At 42.5% G+C, this 19,974-nt stretch overlaps 1 protein-coding gene across 5 annotated transcripts in view; it reads right to left on the minus strand.

The window, feature by feature from the left end:
* Window positions 1-19,619, minus strand: part of PDPK1 (3-phosphoinositide dependent protein kinase 1) — a 142,864-nt gene extending 123,245 nt beyond the window's left edge. The window contains exons 1-4 of one of the 5 annotated variants that reach the window (XM_050967639.1): window positions 19,202-19,343; window positions 6,189-6,458; window positions 6,022-6,080; window positions 5,750-5,817 (exon numbers count right to left, since the gene is read on the minus strand). In XM_050967639.1, coding sequence (XP_050823596.1) covers window positions 5,750-5,817; window positions 6,022-6,080; window positions 6,189-6,241 — 180 coding nt within the window. In that variant the 5' untranslated portion in view covers window positions 6,242-6,458; window positions 19,202-19,343. Of the gene's footprint in view, window positions 1-5,749; window positions 5,818-6,021; window positions 6,081-6,188; window positions 6,459-19,201; window positions 19,344-19,416 lie in introns of those variants that run through there. The other 4 variants (XM_050967645.1, XM_050967646.1, XM_050967640.1 and 1 more) reach the window with 4 other exon arrangements.
* Window positions 19,620-19,974: the final 355 nt, after the last annotated feature.

Below are 19,974 nucleotides of genomic sequence, written 5' to 3' on the forward strand. Positions count from 1 at the left end.
AACTATAAAAAGCAAGGAAAGTTACTTAACTGTACAGTAACTAGATTTCTTCAAGATGTATTGTCTACTCCACATGCATGTTTAATTTATGGGGTGCATGCACCCCAGATAAGTTTTTGGACACCAGTGTCCCTTCTGGCTGCTCATGCACCCCTAAATGTCCTCACCCTATGACAAGGGAATAAAAGGGCAGAGTGTGCCAGTCACCACTTAGTTTTCTTCCCACCACAAAGTTTTGGTAGGACGCTGAGGTAGAGGGGGATGGAAGGCAGGTTGCGGAATGTGCATATGGACAACACATCTCAGGCTATGTCTACACTAGAGAGATCACAGCAGCACAGCTGTATTGATGCCACTCTATGCCAACAGGAGAAAGCTCTCCCATTGACACAATTAATCCATGCCCAACGAGGAGCGGTAGCTACATCGGCAGGACATAGTGCTGTGCACATTACCACTTATAACGACGTAACTTATGTCGTTCAGGGGAGTGGTAGTGTAGACATGGCCTCAGAGAGGCCAGTTACTGTACAGTTAAGTAATTTTCCTCTCTTTTGACTGTCCATCTGCATATTCAATGTTTGGTGATTTCCAAGCAGTGTAATGGAGGTGGGAGCTTGGAGTCATTTTCAATATATCCTTCCCTGAATGCAGCATCTGATCTGGAAGCTTCATGGACACCAAAATGCTTTGTATATGCATGAATAGATCTCCAGGGGGCTACTTTACATGTCTACTATGGAAACATTTCTCAGTACTGCAGAGGCTCCCAGCGCTCTCATGGAATGAGCTCTGAGAGAAACTGGAGGTCTACTTTGGTCACTTCATAACAGGCTTTCGCACAATTCAATGTCTGTCTAGACAGTCTCTGAACTTCAACTTGCATATTAATATGTTGAGCCTTCTTATGCACAAGGAGGTCTGCCATCCTTTATCTTCCCCCCTCCCTTCAAGCAGTATTTTCTGTAGAACCCTTTCCACTGGTATTGAGGAACTGTCCCTTTCTTTCTCTTCAAGTGAATGAAATGACAGGACTTCTTGGTGTTATAGGTCATTGTGAGATTGGTCCCTGACAAGGAAGCGGGAAGTAGGGTGGAGAGTATGGAACTGGACAGAATATTCCATCATAATAGGGTCCAAAACTGAGGTCCAAGAGTAGCTCCAGAATCCTTCAATGTAAAAAGAGCATAATTTATCTTAGAACTAAATAACATGAACCTTTTAAATGGCAAGTCCTTTACAACGGATTGAGCCTCTTAAGGAAGTCAGAGCCCTGAAGTAGAGAGAGCTTCTCATCACCCCACTGCAACTTGATCTAAACTCCATACTAGCCAATGAATACAATTTACAGACAAATATAACCAATCATTTAGGTTCATGTTCCTTCAGTGTGGTCTTATTTTGCTGACAACTTCTCATTAGCTGCCATCACTACTAACAAAGGTGGTACAGGACACATATAAAAGAATTTAGCCTCCCTTGAGAGAACTTGCTATTTCGTGTCCACCTTCTGGGAGACAGAGGCTGCTGGGCCTGGGATCTGCCAAATAACTTCTGCTTGGATCTATAATAGCTTTGTTAACACCACACTATTTTGCCAGGTCTGAGAGATTGTAAGATGTCAACCAGTCTGTGGGTAGGTTCCTGGATCTCTTCCAAGGGAATCTGTTAAGAGTCCAAGACTCTTAAGCAGGTCCTGATACTCCTTAAAGTTATCTAGTTATAATAGACAGAACAATAGCCTCAAAGGATGACAAGGAAATAAAGCCACAGTGAGGTGGCATTTTCTTGGGAAAGTCACTAGGTGTAGACTGGGTAATTGATGCTGTAGAGTGAGAGCCCTTATGGGGCCAAGGCTTGTCAGGAGTAATTCTGTCCCAAAGAGGCTTCTGAACCCCAAAAAAACCATGCTGGCATAGTTGGGTAAGAGCCTAGTAGCCCTGGGGTAGGGAACCATGGTCTGTGCCCAAAGCACTAGTCTGCATAAAATCTGCCCCGGAAGAGTCTCTAGATTCTTTGTCTAAGGCAGATAATACCAGAAGAAACATCCTTAAGGAATAAATGCACGAGTGACCCACACTATCATCAGAAGTCATCAAAAACAATGCTATGTCAATTGGTGGGGCAATGAATTGCTGAAGGCAGGGGAGAAGGGGAGAGAAGGTATTCAGTAACAGGTGAGAGACAGGCCCAGTACTACCTGAGTCAGTGGTAGTGTGATTCTGGCTCCTGAGAGATTCTCAGATCTGTTAATACCATATATGTCATTGGTACTGTACAGTGCTGAGAGGTCAACAGTGGAGCTAGGGTAGAGGCAGCTAGAGTCAACAGTGCTGATATAACCAGTGCCAAAGTACTCCATGTCAGAGGCTTGACAACACTTTAGTTATTCTAAATCTCCTATTTAAAATTTGGTCTTGTTCACAGAGTATCTGATACTGACCACCACTATTATTGAATTGTTTTCCTATGTTTAAAAAGGTAGTTTTTTTGAACTACTGCCCAATAGAAGAAATGGTTTGCTTATCAATACAATATACTACATGTCTGGAAGCTAATAAAATTCAAAATAATGGAACTATTTGGGAGGCCAGGGAAGTTAGGGGGCAACACGTCAAATGTATATGACAGTGTCATTCTCAAAAATCACTATTAACAGGCTTCCTTCTATTTTTCTTTTAAATCCAGTATGGAACGTGTGTTTACATGGTTCTGTTTCACCTTCCATGCACTAACCCCTAACAATTGCTGAACAGAAATAGTATCTCAAATAGGAAAAACACCACAACTTATCTGGATGCAAATTAAAGACTCACTAGGTATCATCCTGTTATTCCAGGGGTTGGCAACCTTTCAGAAGTGGTGTGCTGAATCTTCATTTATTCACTATAATTTAAGGTTTTGTGCGCCAGTAATACATTTTAATGTGTTGAGAAGGTCTAAGTCTATAATATATAACTAAACTATTGTTGTATGTAAAGTAAGTAAGGTTTTAAAAATGTGTAAGAAGCTTCATTTAAAATTAAATTAAAATGCAGAGCCCCCCGAACCAGTGTCCAGGACCTACGCAGTGCGAGTGCCACTGAAAATCAGCTCGCGTGCCAAAGGCACCACGCATGCCATAGGTTGCCTACCCTGTGTTATTTCTTTTACACCCATAGGTTATATGAACAGTAAATACCATACCTACTGGAATCTGACAATTCAAATAAAAGGCGAACTGGAAGAGAAAGGCCAATTCCTAGGAGAGCAAAACTAGCTAATTATGCATCTCTTTTTTTGGACTCTTGTCTACACTAGAGCATTCTGGCCACTCCAATACATCTGAAACCCTCAGTCACATCTGGTATGCAACACATGTTCATATACAAGTGCCTGCATTAATGCAGCCTTGTTCAAAGCAAGTCCAACTACTGTGGCTGTGTTTACATTAGCCCTTCCCTGTGCCAAATTTCCCAGCAGGGAGGGAAAGGGTGCCTACCATTTGATAACAGAGTTCACAATCTGTTACTATTACCGAGTCCTGATATGCGTTAAACAAGCATATAGTAACAATGAATATGAAGCTTTCTCCCACTCCATCCCCATCAGACCAGGAGGAGTCTTCTTCAAAGGTGGCCTTTGCTATCATTATCAGTGTCAATATTTTAGGATTAGACTATTGCAGTGAAGCTTCCCATGGGGCTATACCAAAATGATGCAACAGCCAACATGAAATTCAATAAATATATTTCAGGATGGGAATATAATGCCAATCAACAAGTTTTATGAGAAACAGGTCCTCTCAAATGAACTGGATATCATTTTTTGGTATAACAATCTGGTAATTAAAGGTCTACATTATGTCAACGCAGTTATATCTACAAGGCAATTGACTTACTACTGCACAACATTCTAATCAGATTTAACATCAATCAACATAGCAATTACTAAATAGATAAGATGGCTAAAATCTCAAAGGGAAATCAAACAGCGATGTTACTAGCAGACTCCCACAGGGATTCATTCTCAACTAAAAGCTATAAAAGTTTTATCAGTGACTGGCACAAAAGATCATTGCAGATAAAGATTGGTGAAATGGCTAATAACAATACGGGCAGGTCACTTATAGAGAGCAATCTGGATTGCTTGGCAAACTGGGAGCAAGTACATGGTTTAATACGGCCAAAAGTAAAGTCCTAGATCTAGGAACAGAAAATATATCTCACATTACAAAAAATGTATGGACTGTATCCTGCAAACCCATGTCTCCGAAAAGAATTTAGGGGTCATGGTGGAAACGTGGCTGACTAAGTGGATTAGTGAGATCCCTGAATGAATGAACAGAGGATCTTCAAGTAGGAGTAGGCAAGTTTATCGCCACTGTATATAGCACTGTGGACATCACTCCTGGAGTATTGGTGCTGACTTCCAAAAGGAGGTTAACTACAGAAGGTTTAGAGCAAAACCACAAGAAAGATATGAAAACTGGAAAACATGTCTTACAATGAGGCTTGAGATCAATCTATTGTGCTTATCAAATAGAAGCTTACATATCACAAACTATGTAGCTTCTCAATAATATATTTGATAGTAAAGGGCTCCAATATAACAAAGGCACAACAGGATTATGCTTTAGTTAAAACACAAATCACTGTTTGATACAGGATTTACTGATGTAATTTTATGGCCTGTGTTATGAAGGAGGTCAGAATAAAAAATGATTTGTCCTTTTTAGCTATAGCATATATTAATTTGTTAAATGAACTCAGAAACTAAAGCTGTGTAAAACATGGCAGCTTGTTTACCAAGTAGTGTGGCTCACTTGGAGCACAGACCATCAGTGCTCTGGCATTTGTATTGGCTGCCTTTTCATTTCCAGGTGGAGTTTAAGGTGCTGTTTTGGACCTATTAAATCCTAAACATTTTGGGATTTGCATACTTGAGACTGCCCTTCTTCCTCTGCCATGTTGCCATCACACCACCTGCAGACGTATTTGAGCCAAAGTCCTCTCAATACAAAAAAAAGAAGCTGCTGGTAGATCTTTCTCCATAAGGGGTACTCAAACTTTGGAGATTTCCTCCTCTGCTTTGTCCAAATTAATCTGTTGACTGTCAGGGCACAATGTAGGGCCTCATCTATTTACCCGGGCACTTGGGAAGGGAGAGGTCTGATAAGGACTACCATTTCAGGATGAGAAGGGGTATTTGTTTTTGTTGATTAGTTATTTTCTGGTTTGGGGTGAGAAGCTGTCTTTTTTATTACACAACTGAGTTTAATGCATGATAAAGGCACTTAGAGTGAGATAAAATATACCAAAATAATCCTATACTGAAAAAACAAAAAAAAACGTAGTCCTCCCAGTACAATCCCACAATGATCCTGCATGCTACTTCAGTGGCAGCTGTGACAGATCAGATCATTGGTTCTGTCATGTATTAAGACACTAACCCACCAGATTATAGGCTCAGCAATAGCTAAAGTAATATTCAACAGAAATCAAATGCTCCAAAGCCCCCAAACTCCTGGTGAGGGTAGGCCTCAGAGGTACTTTTGCTGTTCTCCATTCTATCTGGTCACTTCCATCCCCCACGCTCTAATCCCTACACACAATGGATGCAAATGAAGTGAAAAAATAAAACTTTATCATCATTATTTATAAGTTAAACATTCTAACTTTTGCATCCCACAGGTATTCACTTGCAAAATTCACAAGGTGAAAGATCTAAGGTTACAGACAAACACAGACAACTCCTTCCCAAAGCATACGGATTTCACTGAGAGTTGCCACAAAAATCCAAAAGCTTCCTCAGAATCATCTTCTACACTATTTATATCTGAAAGAGAACACAGAAAGGGATCAATTAATAGCAGCACAGCAAGGCTACCCTCTTGATCCCCATTATCACAATGCAAATATACATACCTCCACAAGGCGATTCAGTACTTCCCCATCACCACACCCTGTGCTGCAGAGAAATATAGCCCTTGAGGGACCATAATATGTTACATAAGAAGAAAGGACTTGTTATGCCACTCACCAGGGCTCAAGATGGATGTTCTCCCCATGTATATGGACCCGGACCACTCCCATCTGACACTTAAGGGGGAAATCCAAGAAAAGGAAACTTATTTTAAATACAAAACAGAAAAAAGAAACATATGGCAACAGTAACTAAAAATAACTAATTCAAGCCATGCTTCTCACCTCCTGGAGCAGAGCCACTCAGTGGTGGTGGTGCTTATAATCAGTCCAGGCATCCAGGTGCAGAGTCTGACAGTGACTGGCAGGGACTCTAGTGACTCCCATGACAAGCCCCGCTAGTGCAGATGCCATCACTGCAGAATTAACTCTGGCTCGGTTGTGGATTTTCCCCTTAACACGTTCCATCTTCACACATTCATATGACTATCAGTGCCACATGGTGAGACAGGGAGCACACCATGAGCTATAAAGCCAAGGGTGGCCAACTTTGGCCTGAGAAAGAGCCAGAATTTACCAATGTACATTGCCAAAAAGCCACAGTAATACATCAGCAGCCTCCCCATCAGCTAGCCCCACCCACCCACCTACAGCCCCACAGATCAGTGCCTCCCCCTCCCTACCTCCCTGCACCTCCAGATCAGCTGTTTCGTGGCATGGCAGGCTCAGGGAAGGAGGCGAGAAGGGTGGAGCGGGGACAGGGCCTGTGACAGTCAGGGGTTGAGCAATGGACACATAGGAAAGTTGGCACCTATAACTCCAGTCCCGATGTCGGTACCTATACAAGGAGCTGCATATTAACTTCTGAAGAGCTGTATGTGGTTCTGGTAAGGTAAACCCTGTGACAGCTGGTAACATGTACTGTTATCCTGAGGTAATAGCAGTGAAAACGTGCAGCCGTGAACAATCACAAGAGTTGAGATGCAATGGTCCTCCAATCCTTTCCCATAAGCCTCCTTGGCACCTATTCCCTGTGTACTATCTCACCATCTATCTGTACTGCTTGTCATATCCAGATAAAGCACCAGTGAGGATACAGGGAGTGACAGCACATACAGCATGTGTGGTCATTCTCTTGTAGGTTAGACTACGATGGTTTGTCTAATCCTGTGATTATTTACCCCTCAGTTAGCATGCTGTGGAGACCCAAGCATGAGAGTGAAGCAGGATAAATCCTGTGTCTTGCATCAGGATTTAGGCACATGCTCAAAGGAGAAGAACTACCCTAAGCATCCACTGGAACAAACTAAGATTGTGAACAAATACAAATGAACACCACAGAGCAGAGCCCTGCAAGGCCTTGTAGGATAGGGGCAACAAACAACAGATCCTGCAATACTGAACATGTGTAGCCACAGTGCACCATACACACCTAAGCAGGATGGCTAGTGTGAGTTGGATCTTTGATAAATCTTTCCTGCCTTACACAATTTAGTTTACTAACCACATTTTAAACCTGTCCACTAAACATCTACATAAGAAACACCCTTTAGTGCTCAAAGAACTAGAGAATTTAATAGTTAAGTGCATTTACAGAACAGCTAATCAAGAACAATAAAAGGTTAATTTATTATTACGATGCTACAAGTTAATTAAGCATTAACTTGAGCAGTTCAGATCTTGGAAACCCATCCTTAAGAAGAGGGATAAGATTTCTAAGGGACACTCCAATTAGTGATGAGTTGGCCACTCTACAGCATAATCAATCAATGTAGTTGAGCCAGGTGAAAGCAAGAGAGTGACTTCCCCATTTAAACAAAATAGGACTATAGGAAATCAACAGAGGAGTTTCTAATCCAATAGTAATAGTACAAAAATGTTGCCACTTAGCTTTCTCGCTACAAAAAGCATTGTTTCATAGATTATTAAGGCCCAGAGGGGACCGTTATGATCACCTAATCTGAGCTCCTTCACAATATAGGCTACAGAACCTCACCCAGTGATTCTTGCATCAAGAGACTATGATTTCTGTTTGAGCTACAGCATCTCTTATCTTTTCATGTACAGACAGCAAGCGATGGAGAATCCATCACATTCCTAAATAAGTTGTTCCAGTGAATAGTTACCCTGAGTGTGTCTAGTTTGAATTGGTGAAGCTTCAGCTCCTGACTACTGAATCTCTTTGTGGCCCTTTCTACAGAGAGCTGTCTATGAGAAATCTCTTCTCCATGCAAGTACTTGTGGACCATGATTAAGGCAATATTTTAGTTATGGGCATTTTTAAGTAAAAGTCATCACAAGCAGTAAACAAAAATTCACAGCCTGAGATCTGTCCATGACTTTTACTATATTTCCCCCAACTAAAACTTGGGCCAGAGGGTGATCCAGGGGTGCTGCAGGTGAAGGGGTGGCCCAGGACCTCTGCTGGTGCTGAGGGGAGGCAGTGGCACACGGCCCAGGACCTTTGCTGCTGGTGCTGGCAGAGGGGAGGGTTGGCAAGCTCCCTACCCAGATCCAACTGGCATGTCTGTGCAGGTCCTAGGAGGAGGGGTGGCTAGGGGGGCTCCGCGCACTGCTCCTGCCACGAGCATCAGTTCCACAGTTCCCATTGGCCAGGAACCACAGCCAATTGGACTTGCAGGTGCAGGCAGCGCGCAGAGCTCCATGTCCCCTCCACTTAGGAGCTGTGGGGACATGCCCATGGGAGCCAGGGAGCTCCCCCTTCCCCAAGGTAAGCACTGCCCCACACCCCAACCCCAGCCCTGAGCCCCCTCCCACACCCAAACTGCTGCTGCTGGCCCACCCTCAGCCAGCACCAGCCGCTGCAGAAGTCATGGAATCCATGACATCTGTGACAGCCTTAACCACGATCAAAGCATCTCTTACCTTTCTCCAATAAGAAGTTATATCTACTTAAGTTTAAATGTCTCACTCTAAGGCTTGTTTTCCAGATCTTGAATTATTTTGTAGCTCTTTTCTGAACCCTTTTCAATTTGTCAACGTTCTTCTTGAATTATGGACACAGTATTCCAGCAGCAGCGTAATCACAGTGCCAAATACAGAGGTAAAATAACCTCTCTACTCCTACTCGAGATTTCCCAGTTACATTCAAGGATCACAGTAGCCCTTTTGGCTATAGCATCACACTGCGAGCCCATGTGCTGCTGATTTTCCACCATGGTCCACAAATATTTTTCAGCATCACAGCACCCAGTACAGAGTTCCCCATCCTATCAGTATAGCCTACAATCTTTGTTCCTAGTTGTATACATTCAGCTGTATTAAAATGTATATTGTTTCCTTGGATCTGGCTTACCAGGTGATCCTGATTACTCTGTATCTGTGTGTGTCCTCTTCATTATTTATCACTCCCTCAATCTTTGGGTAATTTGCAAACTTTATCAGTGATGATTCTGTGTTTTCTTCTAGGTCATTGATAAAAACTGCCAAATAGTGTAGGGCCAAGAACCTCTATCTGTGGGAGCCCACTAGCAACATACCAGCCCAATAATAATTCCCCATTTACAATTACATTTTGAGACAGCATGCTATGTTAATGTTGTATCATTCTAGTTTATTTAATCAAAGTGTCGGGCAGTACCAAGACGAATGCCTTATAGAAGGCAAAGTATATTGCATCAACACTACTGAACAGCATTTTAACATCACTGAGCACCTTAACAGCCAAGAACAGATCCCTGAAGGAGCCCACTAAACACCCCCTTCCGATGATAATTCTCCATGTACAAGATCTTAGAGATCTATCAGATAACCAGTTTTTTATTAATTTAATATGGATTATACTGATATGTTGACACTAGCATTCTCATTAGGGAGTAGACTAAAACAATTCAAACAGTCAAACTGCTACCTAAATAAGACCCATTTCTCTATTATTCTTCTACTCCATCCAACGTCATTAACAATTGCAGAACTGGAAGTCCTGGGATAATGAATAAACCTAAACATCTGAGAAATATCACAAAACCGTAAGTGATTAGGCTATACTGCAGCAATGCTTTATTCAGGTTTGAACGGTTACCTAAAAAATCATCCGTTCCAGGCCCTGGGCATTCTTGACACTCAAAATATTCAATTATACATTTGAATGGATACAACCCACACTGGTAGCTGCAAATTTTTAAAACATAATGTAAGCCTTCAAGTTCCAGTCTCACAGATCCCCCATCAGTCTCCCCATCTCTTAAAGCAGAGGTGAGTGGAAATGCCCTGAAGTTCAGCAAACTGGTTATTTCAGATAATTGGTGAACAAATTCCAAAGGCAAAAGGTCCTAATGAAGGACACCTTGTCAGCATGTATAGCTTTAGGAGAGGAAATAATATCTGAACAACTGATGTTTAGTAGTGCATTTTGACAAACTAGGATTTTTCTTAAAAGGGAAGGTAGACTTATACAGTAGCCATCTGTCTGTATGTGTAGTAAAGGGCTCAAAAATTGATGGATAAAACATTTCTCAGGGATATAGCTAGAAGGCAACAAGACGACATTCTTTCAAAGCAGTCTTTTTTTCAGATGTGAATTTGGTCTAATCGGTCAGTCAATCTTTATCTTATTACAAGGATTCAAGTTTAAAAATGAAGGCACCACTTAATTTCCTGAATGCAGAAACTCCTGACAAATTATTAGTATAGAAAGATGACAATATTAAATTGACAAGTATTACACAGAACAAAACATTTTGGCTTACCAAACTCTATTAGCCTACACAATTAACCATTTGCCCTTAACTTCATCATTCTATTTCAAAAGCAACATATAAGAAATGTTAATGAATTAACTGACCCTAGTTTTCAGACACAAAAGTTTAATGAAGGTTCAAGTTCAGTTATTCAATAGTTCCTCAAGCTATAGTAAATACATTCAAAATCCATTCTGAAACGCTTGAGATATGAACTTTGTACTAAGCACATAAAAAGTAGGCAAGTGGCCTCTGGTTACAGAAAATAATATGAATGTTTGTATTTATGCAAGACAGAGTTGGGTTTGAGTGGTCTTGTCAAGTCCCACATCAGCCGATGGTACACCAATGTTTTTTTAATTCCATACGGCTGTAATTTAAGAACTTGCTTCCCAACACAATGGAAGCTAACAGAAGTGTGAACAGCAGAGCTGGTTATAACATTAATTTAGGTGAAAATTTAGATTAATTTTATCTCTATCTGCAGAGATATCTGTTTCAGCAAAGTTTTCATTGGGAAAGTTTTTGAAATCCAAGGCTGTGTGATCACTTTTGATGAGAGAGAAAATTAAAACTTGAGCTTTTTGATCTAAAAACTGCTATTTCAACACAATTCCACTTCATGAACCTATCTCAAAAGATTTTGTTTTTGTTTCAATGTATAAGGAAAACAAGATTTTGAAACCTTGAAAATTGTAATAAAATGGAATTGTTATCCTTCAGCCAATCTGTAAACAAGCTACAGAGATCCTCCAAGGATCTTAATTAAATAAAATTCAAAATTTTATTTGTACAGAACACCACAGTAGACAACTGGAAAAAATGGATTGTCACAGGCACCGGCCTAGCAAAGCACTGCAGATTATGCTTAACTTTAGACATGTGATCAGTCCCATCAATTTCACTGAAACTACTTACATGCTCCAAAGTTAAGCACATACTGAGTGTTTGTTGGATTGGGGCCCTATGATATGTTAAAGAGCAGCTATGGATTCAGGCAGCCCCACCCTGCTGCGCCTGCCATATCAATGTTGGAGGAGGAGCCTTTAAATGGGAGAAGCTCAGCTCAGAAGGCCCAGGCTAGAGAGGCGGACAGGTCCCTTATCCTTAGCTCCCAGAAAGGAACAAAGCAGTCATCCAAGCCCCATAAGGGGGAAGGTGGGCCAACACAGGAAGGAGCGCAAAGAAGCAGCAAGAGATCTGACTACAGACACCTTATCCACTTCTTCCACACATCTCTGAGCTGGAACCAAGGATAGAGGTAGGGACTGGGATCCCCTGCAACCTCACCAGGAAGACCAGTGAGAAGATACAAGAGTCCACAAGGACTACTTTGGCCTTGAACCAGGGCTGTCAGCCTGCGTGATGTCCTGGAACTAGTGGGTGAAAACCCTGATTCACTCCGAAAGGGATGAGACCAAAGATGACCCAGCTGTAGGGCCAAGTCACAAGATGACAGGGCTCACCAGTGGACCTAGTCACAGGACTACAAAGAAAAAACCCTGCAATGCTACACTTAGCCACAAGGCAGCACACCAGGTGGTAAATCACTTTGCCACAAGCCCACACAATCCCTATCAAAATATAGGGATAAAATAAGCATCATTTAGAGTGACCAGAGCATGTTCCACTAAGGCTATGGCTACACTAGAGAGCTTAAAATGGCACAGTTGTATTGATGCAGCTGCGCTGCTGTAAGTTCTCTAGCGTAGCTGCTCAAAGCTGACGGGAGAGAGTTCTCCTGTCAATTTAATGAATCCACCTACAATGAATGAAGATAGCGCTGTCCACACCAGCATTTAGGTCAGTGTAACTTATGGCTTGTTCACACCCCCGAGTGACATAAGTTATATCAACATAAGTGAGAGCGTAGACATAGCCTAAGAATAAGTTACTAATGCACTGACGCTATTGCACTTTAACCCTGAAGATTAGAAATATCAATGAAAACAGGAAATCGGAAGCAGACGCTTCCAATAGACATCACTATTATTAAATTAACTGGGAGCTCTGTAGGAAGATGGAGGAAAGCAAAGGTATTAAAAAGCACTTAAACGAAATCCATTCACCATCACAGAAATTTGAACATCACTGTTTTACTTACAGATCTGGATTTTCATTTTGTTTTAGTTTCTCCCTCTAAATCTGTTAGCATCCATATAGCTCATGGAATGTTTTGTATAGTATGCCCAATACTAGATTAAAAACTATGTTAACGTGAAGTTAAGGCTGAATATACTTATCAGTAATATTGGATAAAACATCACAAGGTATAATAATTATTCCAAAAGCAAGCATTATAACAGGAAATTCAGAGTTGAAGTTAAGCTTTCAGTGATGCCAGGCAATATCCATACAACTAGGATTACTGCATATTAGCACTTGTGGTGGCAGATTAGAAGAAACTGATTTTTAACGACCGATGTTTTGTTCCTACCAAAATTAACTTAGTTCTTTATCAAGAGAGTACAACATTTAAGCCATGAAACCCAAACCATACAGTACAACTACATATTTCTGAACAGAACCACATTACAGATAGCTATGCTATTTTCTGAAAAACAAACAAGGACTCCTTGTTGTTTTTGTGGATATACACTAACATGGCTACCCTGCTGACACTTGGTATACTATTTTCTGTTAATTTCTAGAATTCCAGCTTCAAATTCAGGTAAAGATTTATGCTAATGAGGGAACTTGTAGGAACATGTATACTAACTACTTACCCTCTAACCTCTTCCATTACTAAGCAAAGAACTTCAGTTTCCAGAACCTTCAGGGGCCAGAGCCAATGTTTAAAGGGCCTGTTTTATTATTTAACAATCAGACTGATCTGAAGCAGAAAGCCACAGGAATCTCCGAACACCTGTATTCAGCCTCTAACGCAATTATCTAGATATGTAAATAAGTCACGAACATTTCTTACACTCTGGTTCATCTGGATCTTTAATAAACTGACCGAAACCAATGCAGACCAGAAAAGAACCAAAATAACGTAACAGCAGTAGTTTAGATCTGTCACATTATACCAAATTTAATAAAATATTTTGAAAAGAATGTGATAAGCAAGTTAATCCTTGCAATTCCATAACCATAAAGAATCTGTGAAAACACTGTTAAATAAGTATATTAGTCTTTTAACCATGCTGCAAGTCTCGACCTTGCTTCAGCACCGAGTCCTCCACCAAAGCCATTTATTGCTTACAGCATCCATTGGTCAGTAAGACTGAAATGGGCTTTAGCACAATCTTCAACGTTCCTCTACATTATGCCCTTAGCTGTTTTATCCAGTTCTTTTGCACATATCCAATTATTGGGTCTCAACTTTTTCAGGTATGCTTACTTGCCTAAAAGATATCTAGAGGAGAATGTGAAGGTAAACAAAATTGGTTGTGCTGTTTTTTCTCTTTAGGTATAAGATAGCAAAAAGTTTCCACTTCAAAAAGTGTTTACTGTTTTTAAACTTTCAAAATATCAGAAATACCAAATCTTAAGTTCCCTAGTTTTACTCTAGTACTTTTTGGAGGACACCTGTGAATAAGCTCCTTAACAGAGGGCTTTTCTTCTAAGTGTTTGTTTTTAACATACAGACTGTTTAACACAATCATTTCACATTTAAATCAGGTATCACTTGCCTGGTTTTCTGATGTCATAAACCTATGAGTTCTACAGTCATTCAGAGAATCCTTCCAAGACAGTTTGAGTTAAGGTGAAAAAAGTAGAAATTTAAAACCTTTGATTACCTTAAGTGGGTTTAATAAAGAGGGTGCTATATTTACTTAAGTATTCAGACAGAGCTAACATCTTCTAAGCTGTACATAACTATCTAGTTCCTGCAACCTCTCCCCCTAATACCTATGGACTCTATTTTTGTTACTTCCTTTGGATCCTTTATCAAGGTCTCACACAGAAAGAGCTGAGGGAGGAACAAGCACAGTGATCCAGTCACAGTTACAAAAACTATGTGAAAAAGTGTTATTTCTTGTAAGACATGGGAGGTAATAGCAGTGTACGCTCAAGAATAGGGTGGTTGTTTTTTAAGCAAACCCACCATGCTGTGGATGCAAATTTAGTCTGAAAGCTACACCACACCAAACTGTCTGTATCACTACTCTCTGATCAGTTATTTCTAACACTGGGCATGTATCTAATCACATTAAAACTACTTATTTGACCTTGTACACATAGAATATTGAAAACGGTGTTCATGATTTTACTCCATCTTTCAACCCTAGCCTGGTTTGGGATCAGTTTTCTCTAAATCTTTTACCAATCAAGAAGTTGACAGCCTATGTGTCAGTGATACAGGCAAAGCTGTCTACTGATAAATGAAATGTAAGGGATTTTAAACAGATACTATGAACTCAAAAACAAAACAAAAAATCTCACATTTTTCTGAAAAGTTTTATAGGTATGTTACAAGAGCTTAGTCTACACTAGAAAAAAAATTGCCATTATAGCTATATTAGTAAACACTTCTAATGTAGATGCAGATTATATAGCAGGCACAGCCAAATTTACAGATCCTCTGAGCCACATATGATAATTTTCAGAAGCTGAGAGCTAGGAACACCTTCCAGAGCTCAGGGCTTTTACCCTGTGGCTGGGTGATGGGGCTCGGGACTTTAGCCTTGTGGTAGGCGCCTGCGGTGCTTGGGACTTCAGCTAGAGCAGAGCTGAAGTCCCAAGCCCTGGCAAGTGCCTCCTGCAGGGCTGAAGCTCCTAGCCCCACCAGCCCTTCACAGGGCAGAAGGCCCCTAGCCACCACCCTGTCTCCCCATCTGGTAAAGTGCAGCTCGTGAACCACACGCAGCTGTTTGGCCACCCTGGTTATACAGACATAAAAGCAGTTTTGCTGATATAGCTTATACCCTAATAAAATAAACTATGCTGGCAAAAGCACTTTTATGTTAACACAAAATTGATCCAAATCAGTTTTTCCAGTTTGTTTACATATATACAAAAATTCCAGGATTATCATTTTGCATGTCACTCAGAAGCCAGTTACATCTGTAGAGTCGATATGAAGCGATAGAAACAGCTACAAGCATGGTTGAGGGTTCACCGTTCAGAATATCACCATGTTGAATCATCAATGGGATTGATGGTCTGACTTCCAATTTTTAAGTTCTCCGACATTCTGACTTTACTAATTATGCCTGTGTAGTATATAGCCATGCATGTATCCCATGTCACCAGTACTAGACCACTGATCACCACCTTTACTCTACAGCTAATCTGCATGGACCAATTTCATGGGTTGTTTGAGGAATACTGAACAGATGGTGGGTTATTCAGCCCAATGGCCATACCTACCAGCTGCACAAATCTCCCAGCATAACCCTGTCAAAACACAAATCAGCACAACTACCCACACAATAAATGAAGCACTACTCTGGAGCCTAGACTGTCTGAGTCAGTGCAAAGTGATGGAAACAGCTACAAGCATGGTTGAGAGCTGTTTGATCTGAACATTACCAGGATCAGTCATCAATGGGGTTTGTAGCCTGTTACTGTCCCTTTTTTTTTTAATATATAAACATAGTTTTACAAATCACACTTGTGCAACAGAACAGGCTTTCAGCTACTAATTACTGATTATTAATACAGATCCCATTTATCTGTCAGTAACCGCAGTTAAGGTTACATTGAGATTGAATTCAATTTTCGTCCTTTAAATACCATTCTCCAACATCAGCACTGTAACTCTTCAGAGGAAATTTTATTTTAAGGAAGTGGGGAAAGGGTTGTTTCCCAAAGTATTTCTTTTGTAGAGGAAACGCTTTAAAATAGATCTCTAAAAAATTTATCCTGTTTTCCTCATGTTTCTTTAGGTTCCTATAGGTAAACAATCACCCTTTCCACAAATGCCACATCTCTATCATACAAACTTTGATAACATGCAGGGCACTTTTGAACTTAAAATTAAACTATATTTTCCCTTATTTGGCATAACCTGAAAGTTACACTAAGGTTAGCCTGCAGAAGTTACAGATTCATTCATATCAGTCTTCTCTTAATGTCAATTTGATTCCCTAAGAAATAATTACAAAATAAACAAACAGACATCTTTCGGGGAGGTAGAAATGTCACTTTCAGTGAAAATGAGCACTGACTGGCATCAGCCTTGCTCTGCACATAATCCCCAGTGAGAATGGTCAGCATGGCTGCTGGAGTGGGCTTTGAGGGACAGCTGAAACACAGGAGGAGGGTGCCATGAAGGGGGTCCTGGGAAGACAAGGGAATAACAACAACAACAACAACAGGAGATATACCAATCTCCTAGAACTGGAAGGGACCTTGAAAGGTCATTGAGTCCAGCCCCCTGCCTTCACTAGCAGGACCAATTCTTGCCCTAGATCCCTAAGTGGCCCCCTCAAAGATTGAACTCACAACCCTGGGTTTAGCAGGCCAGTGCTCAAACCACTGAACTATCCTTCCCCCCATAAATATTTTTCTTTAGTCCTTTTGTTGACAGTGTCTCAGTGGAGATGTGGGGAGCTTCCAGTTGTAAGATCCATCCAGCACCCATCTGGTATGGATGGGTCTCCTCTTTTGGGAGGGGCATAACAATTTCTGTAAAAGAGCAGCTCCTCACACTAATTAATGCCCCTTTCCTGTATGGCGATTCCTTTCAATAATAATTACCATGGATTGGGAACAGGGATGTAAGTGAAAGTGTGGCTTCAGCTGAGAGGGGTCCAAGAAGGAGCTACACAGACAAACCATCTGTGTTCTAAAGAGGAGTTGTGCTGGGGGACCACTCTGGAGTGGAAGGGAAATGTGGAGGTGAGGAGATACACATGGGGACAGCACGGGGAAAAGTAAAGCTTGAGTTCCTCTCCCTTCCACTTCACCCTTCCCGGCTGAATCTCCACTTCCTCTCTCATCTCCCATCACCTCCTACTGGGCTGTTTAAGTTTATAAGTCACTGTGTATAAAATCTAAAAGCTGATTGTAACACACAGAAGCAGGGAGACAGGAGCAGAGAATATGTTGTGGAATGGAGATGGGCCACCACCCCTAGCCTAAGGGTTCTAAGGGCTTTTTTTTCCACATCCCTGGGCAACAAAAGTTGATAGTTATTAACTCTTAAAAACTGCACTATAATAAACTTTGTTTGCTACATATCCCATGAATACAAACTATAACAAACACTGTCATCCACTTCCCTGAATCAATCAGTGCTCACAATCAGAACGCAAGTCAGCAGCTATATCTGAAAGGCTTATTTTAGTACAATCACCTGTGAGGACCCTCTCCCTCACTGCCACTGCCTATGATTTGGGGGGGAAAAGCAGGTTACAGAGTAACAGGTGGTCCCTTCCAAGACAAGAGAGTTCTAATATCCTTTCAGTGGAAGATTCCATTAAAAACAACCTCAACCCCCCAAGTGTAATGAAACTAGAAGTCTACTTTCAACACCATGGTTCAATCTTTACTCTCCAAAACAGAAGCCCAAAGAAGCAGTAGTTTTCCTTTCATTGTCAAAATTAAAATCATGGAGACAAGCTCAGTTTGGGGGCATATGCTGTACACTAGAGGACCCAAATGATTCATAGAAGGTGGGCTTTTCCTCTTCCCTAGATGAAAGTGGAAATTTTAGTTTCCTAACCTAGTGACCATTTTAATCAGGTTCACTCTGTACAGTGAAAGACAAAAAAATACCTCAGTGTACAAAAACTGTGCAGTAATTAAGGCAATTACAAGTATTTCATACCAGCAGTTATCAACCAGGGGTACACAGTCTTTAAGAGGTCTTCCAGGGGGTATAGCAACTTGTCTAGTTATTTGCCCAATTTTACAACAGGGTACACAAAAAGTGCAGCAAAGTCAGTACAAAATAAAATTTCATATAGACTATTTATACTGCACTATATACTATACGCTGAAATGCAAGTACAATATTTATATTCCAATTGATTGATTTTATAATTATATGGTAAAAATGAGAGTCAGCATTTTTCAGTAATATTATTCTGTGACATGTTTGTAGTTTTATGTCTGATTTTGTAAGCAAGTAGTTTTTAAGTGAGATGAAACTTGGGGGTACACCAGACAAATCAGACTCCAGAAAGGGGTATAGTAGTCTGGAAAGGTTGAGAGCCACTGTTTCATACCATGTACTGCACAAGTGGGAGATTCCCGCAGATCCAATCGCACCCAGACCCCCCAAACACACCGCTCCTGACCAGCGGAGTTCCCACAGAGCCCAATGCACTTAATTCCTCTCTGGTCCCCAGAGCCCTTCCCCCCTGTCCCGGGGTTTGCGCAGAGCCCCTCACACCCCGAGCTCCCCCGACAGCTAGTCTAGGAGTCTAGTCCCGGTCGGGTCCCGCACAGCCTCGCGCACTGTCCGCCCAGGGGCTGCTGTGAGGGGCGAACCGCCCCGAGACTGCGGAAGAACTTCGAAGCGCCCGGCTCGGGCGCATCACAAGGCGCGGAGGGGCCGCCCGCACCTCGCGGCCTGGGGCCGGCCAGCCCCGCGGGCCCAGGCGTTGCGGCCTAGTCCTCCTCCCAGAAGGCACCCGCGGGCCGCAGCAGCGGCCGAGCCCGACGCAGCCCCTGCGCAGGGGGCCCGGCACGCCCCGTACTCACGAGCTGGCTGCTGGTGCTGGCCATGGGCCCGCCGGGCCGGCCCGGCCTCCCCTCGAGTCGCCCTTTAAGAGCCCAGCTCACGGCGGCGGAGCCCGAGCCAATGGGGTACCCGCATCCTCCGCCCGTGACGTCACCCACAACAGTGCCCCCTCCTCTGGCAAGGGCGGGACTTCCGCGCTTCCACACTCCCATTGGCTCAGTCACCTGCTACTCATGGGCAGGCCCAGGTGTAGTGTGAGACTCTACTTCTTGCCGATTCCGCTCCTTGCAGTGAATAAACGGGAAGGCACGCTCTGCGCATGCTCAGTTGGAACGGAGACACCACTGCCCCCGTCTAGCCTCAGGATCCGCGCCGATCCTGCACTGAGTACCGCTGGGCCCCGGCCTCCTCTCACACCCACTTCCGTGTTGGCTCCGAGCCAGTAAAGGATCATGGGAAGCAGCGTGGGAAGTCGCACACCTATTGGCTCCTCAGCCCAGACTCCCACCGCGCGGCTACCCGTGATGCACCTGGGCCATTTCCTCAGCCGAGCCTGCTGCTGTGCCGCAGGGACCAGCACCACCCCAAGGCACCTGGTCTCCACGGCCCACGCCCCCCGCACAGCCTGTCTGCCCAGCATGCACCGGGGCTGCGCCAGCCCTTGTACGGGGGCCTCCCCGGGGCTGTGCCCAGCATGTACCAGGGGTTTCTGGGGTATGCACCCAACATGCACCTGGGCTGCGCCAGCCCTTGTACGGGGGGCTCCCCGGGGCTGTGCCCAGCATGTACCAGG

The sequence above is a fragment of the Gopherus flavomarginatus genome, chromosome 9 (assembly GCF_025201925.1).
Source record: "Gopherus flavomarginatus isolate rGopFla2 chromosome 9, rGopFla2.mat.asm, whole genome shotgun sequence".
Lineage (NCBI taxonomy): Eukaryota > Metazoa > Chordata > Testudines > Testudinidae > Gopherus > Gopherus flavomarginatus.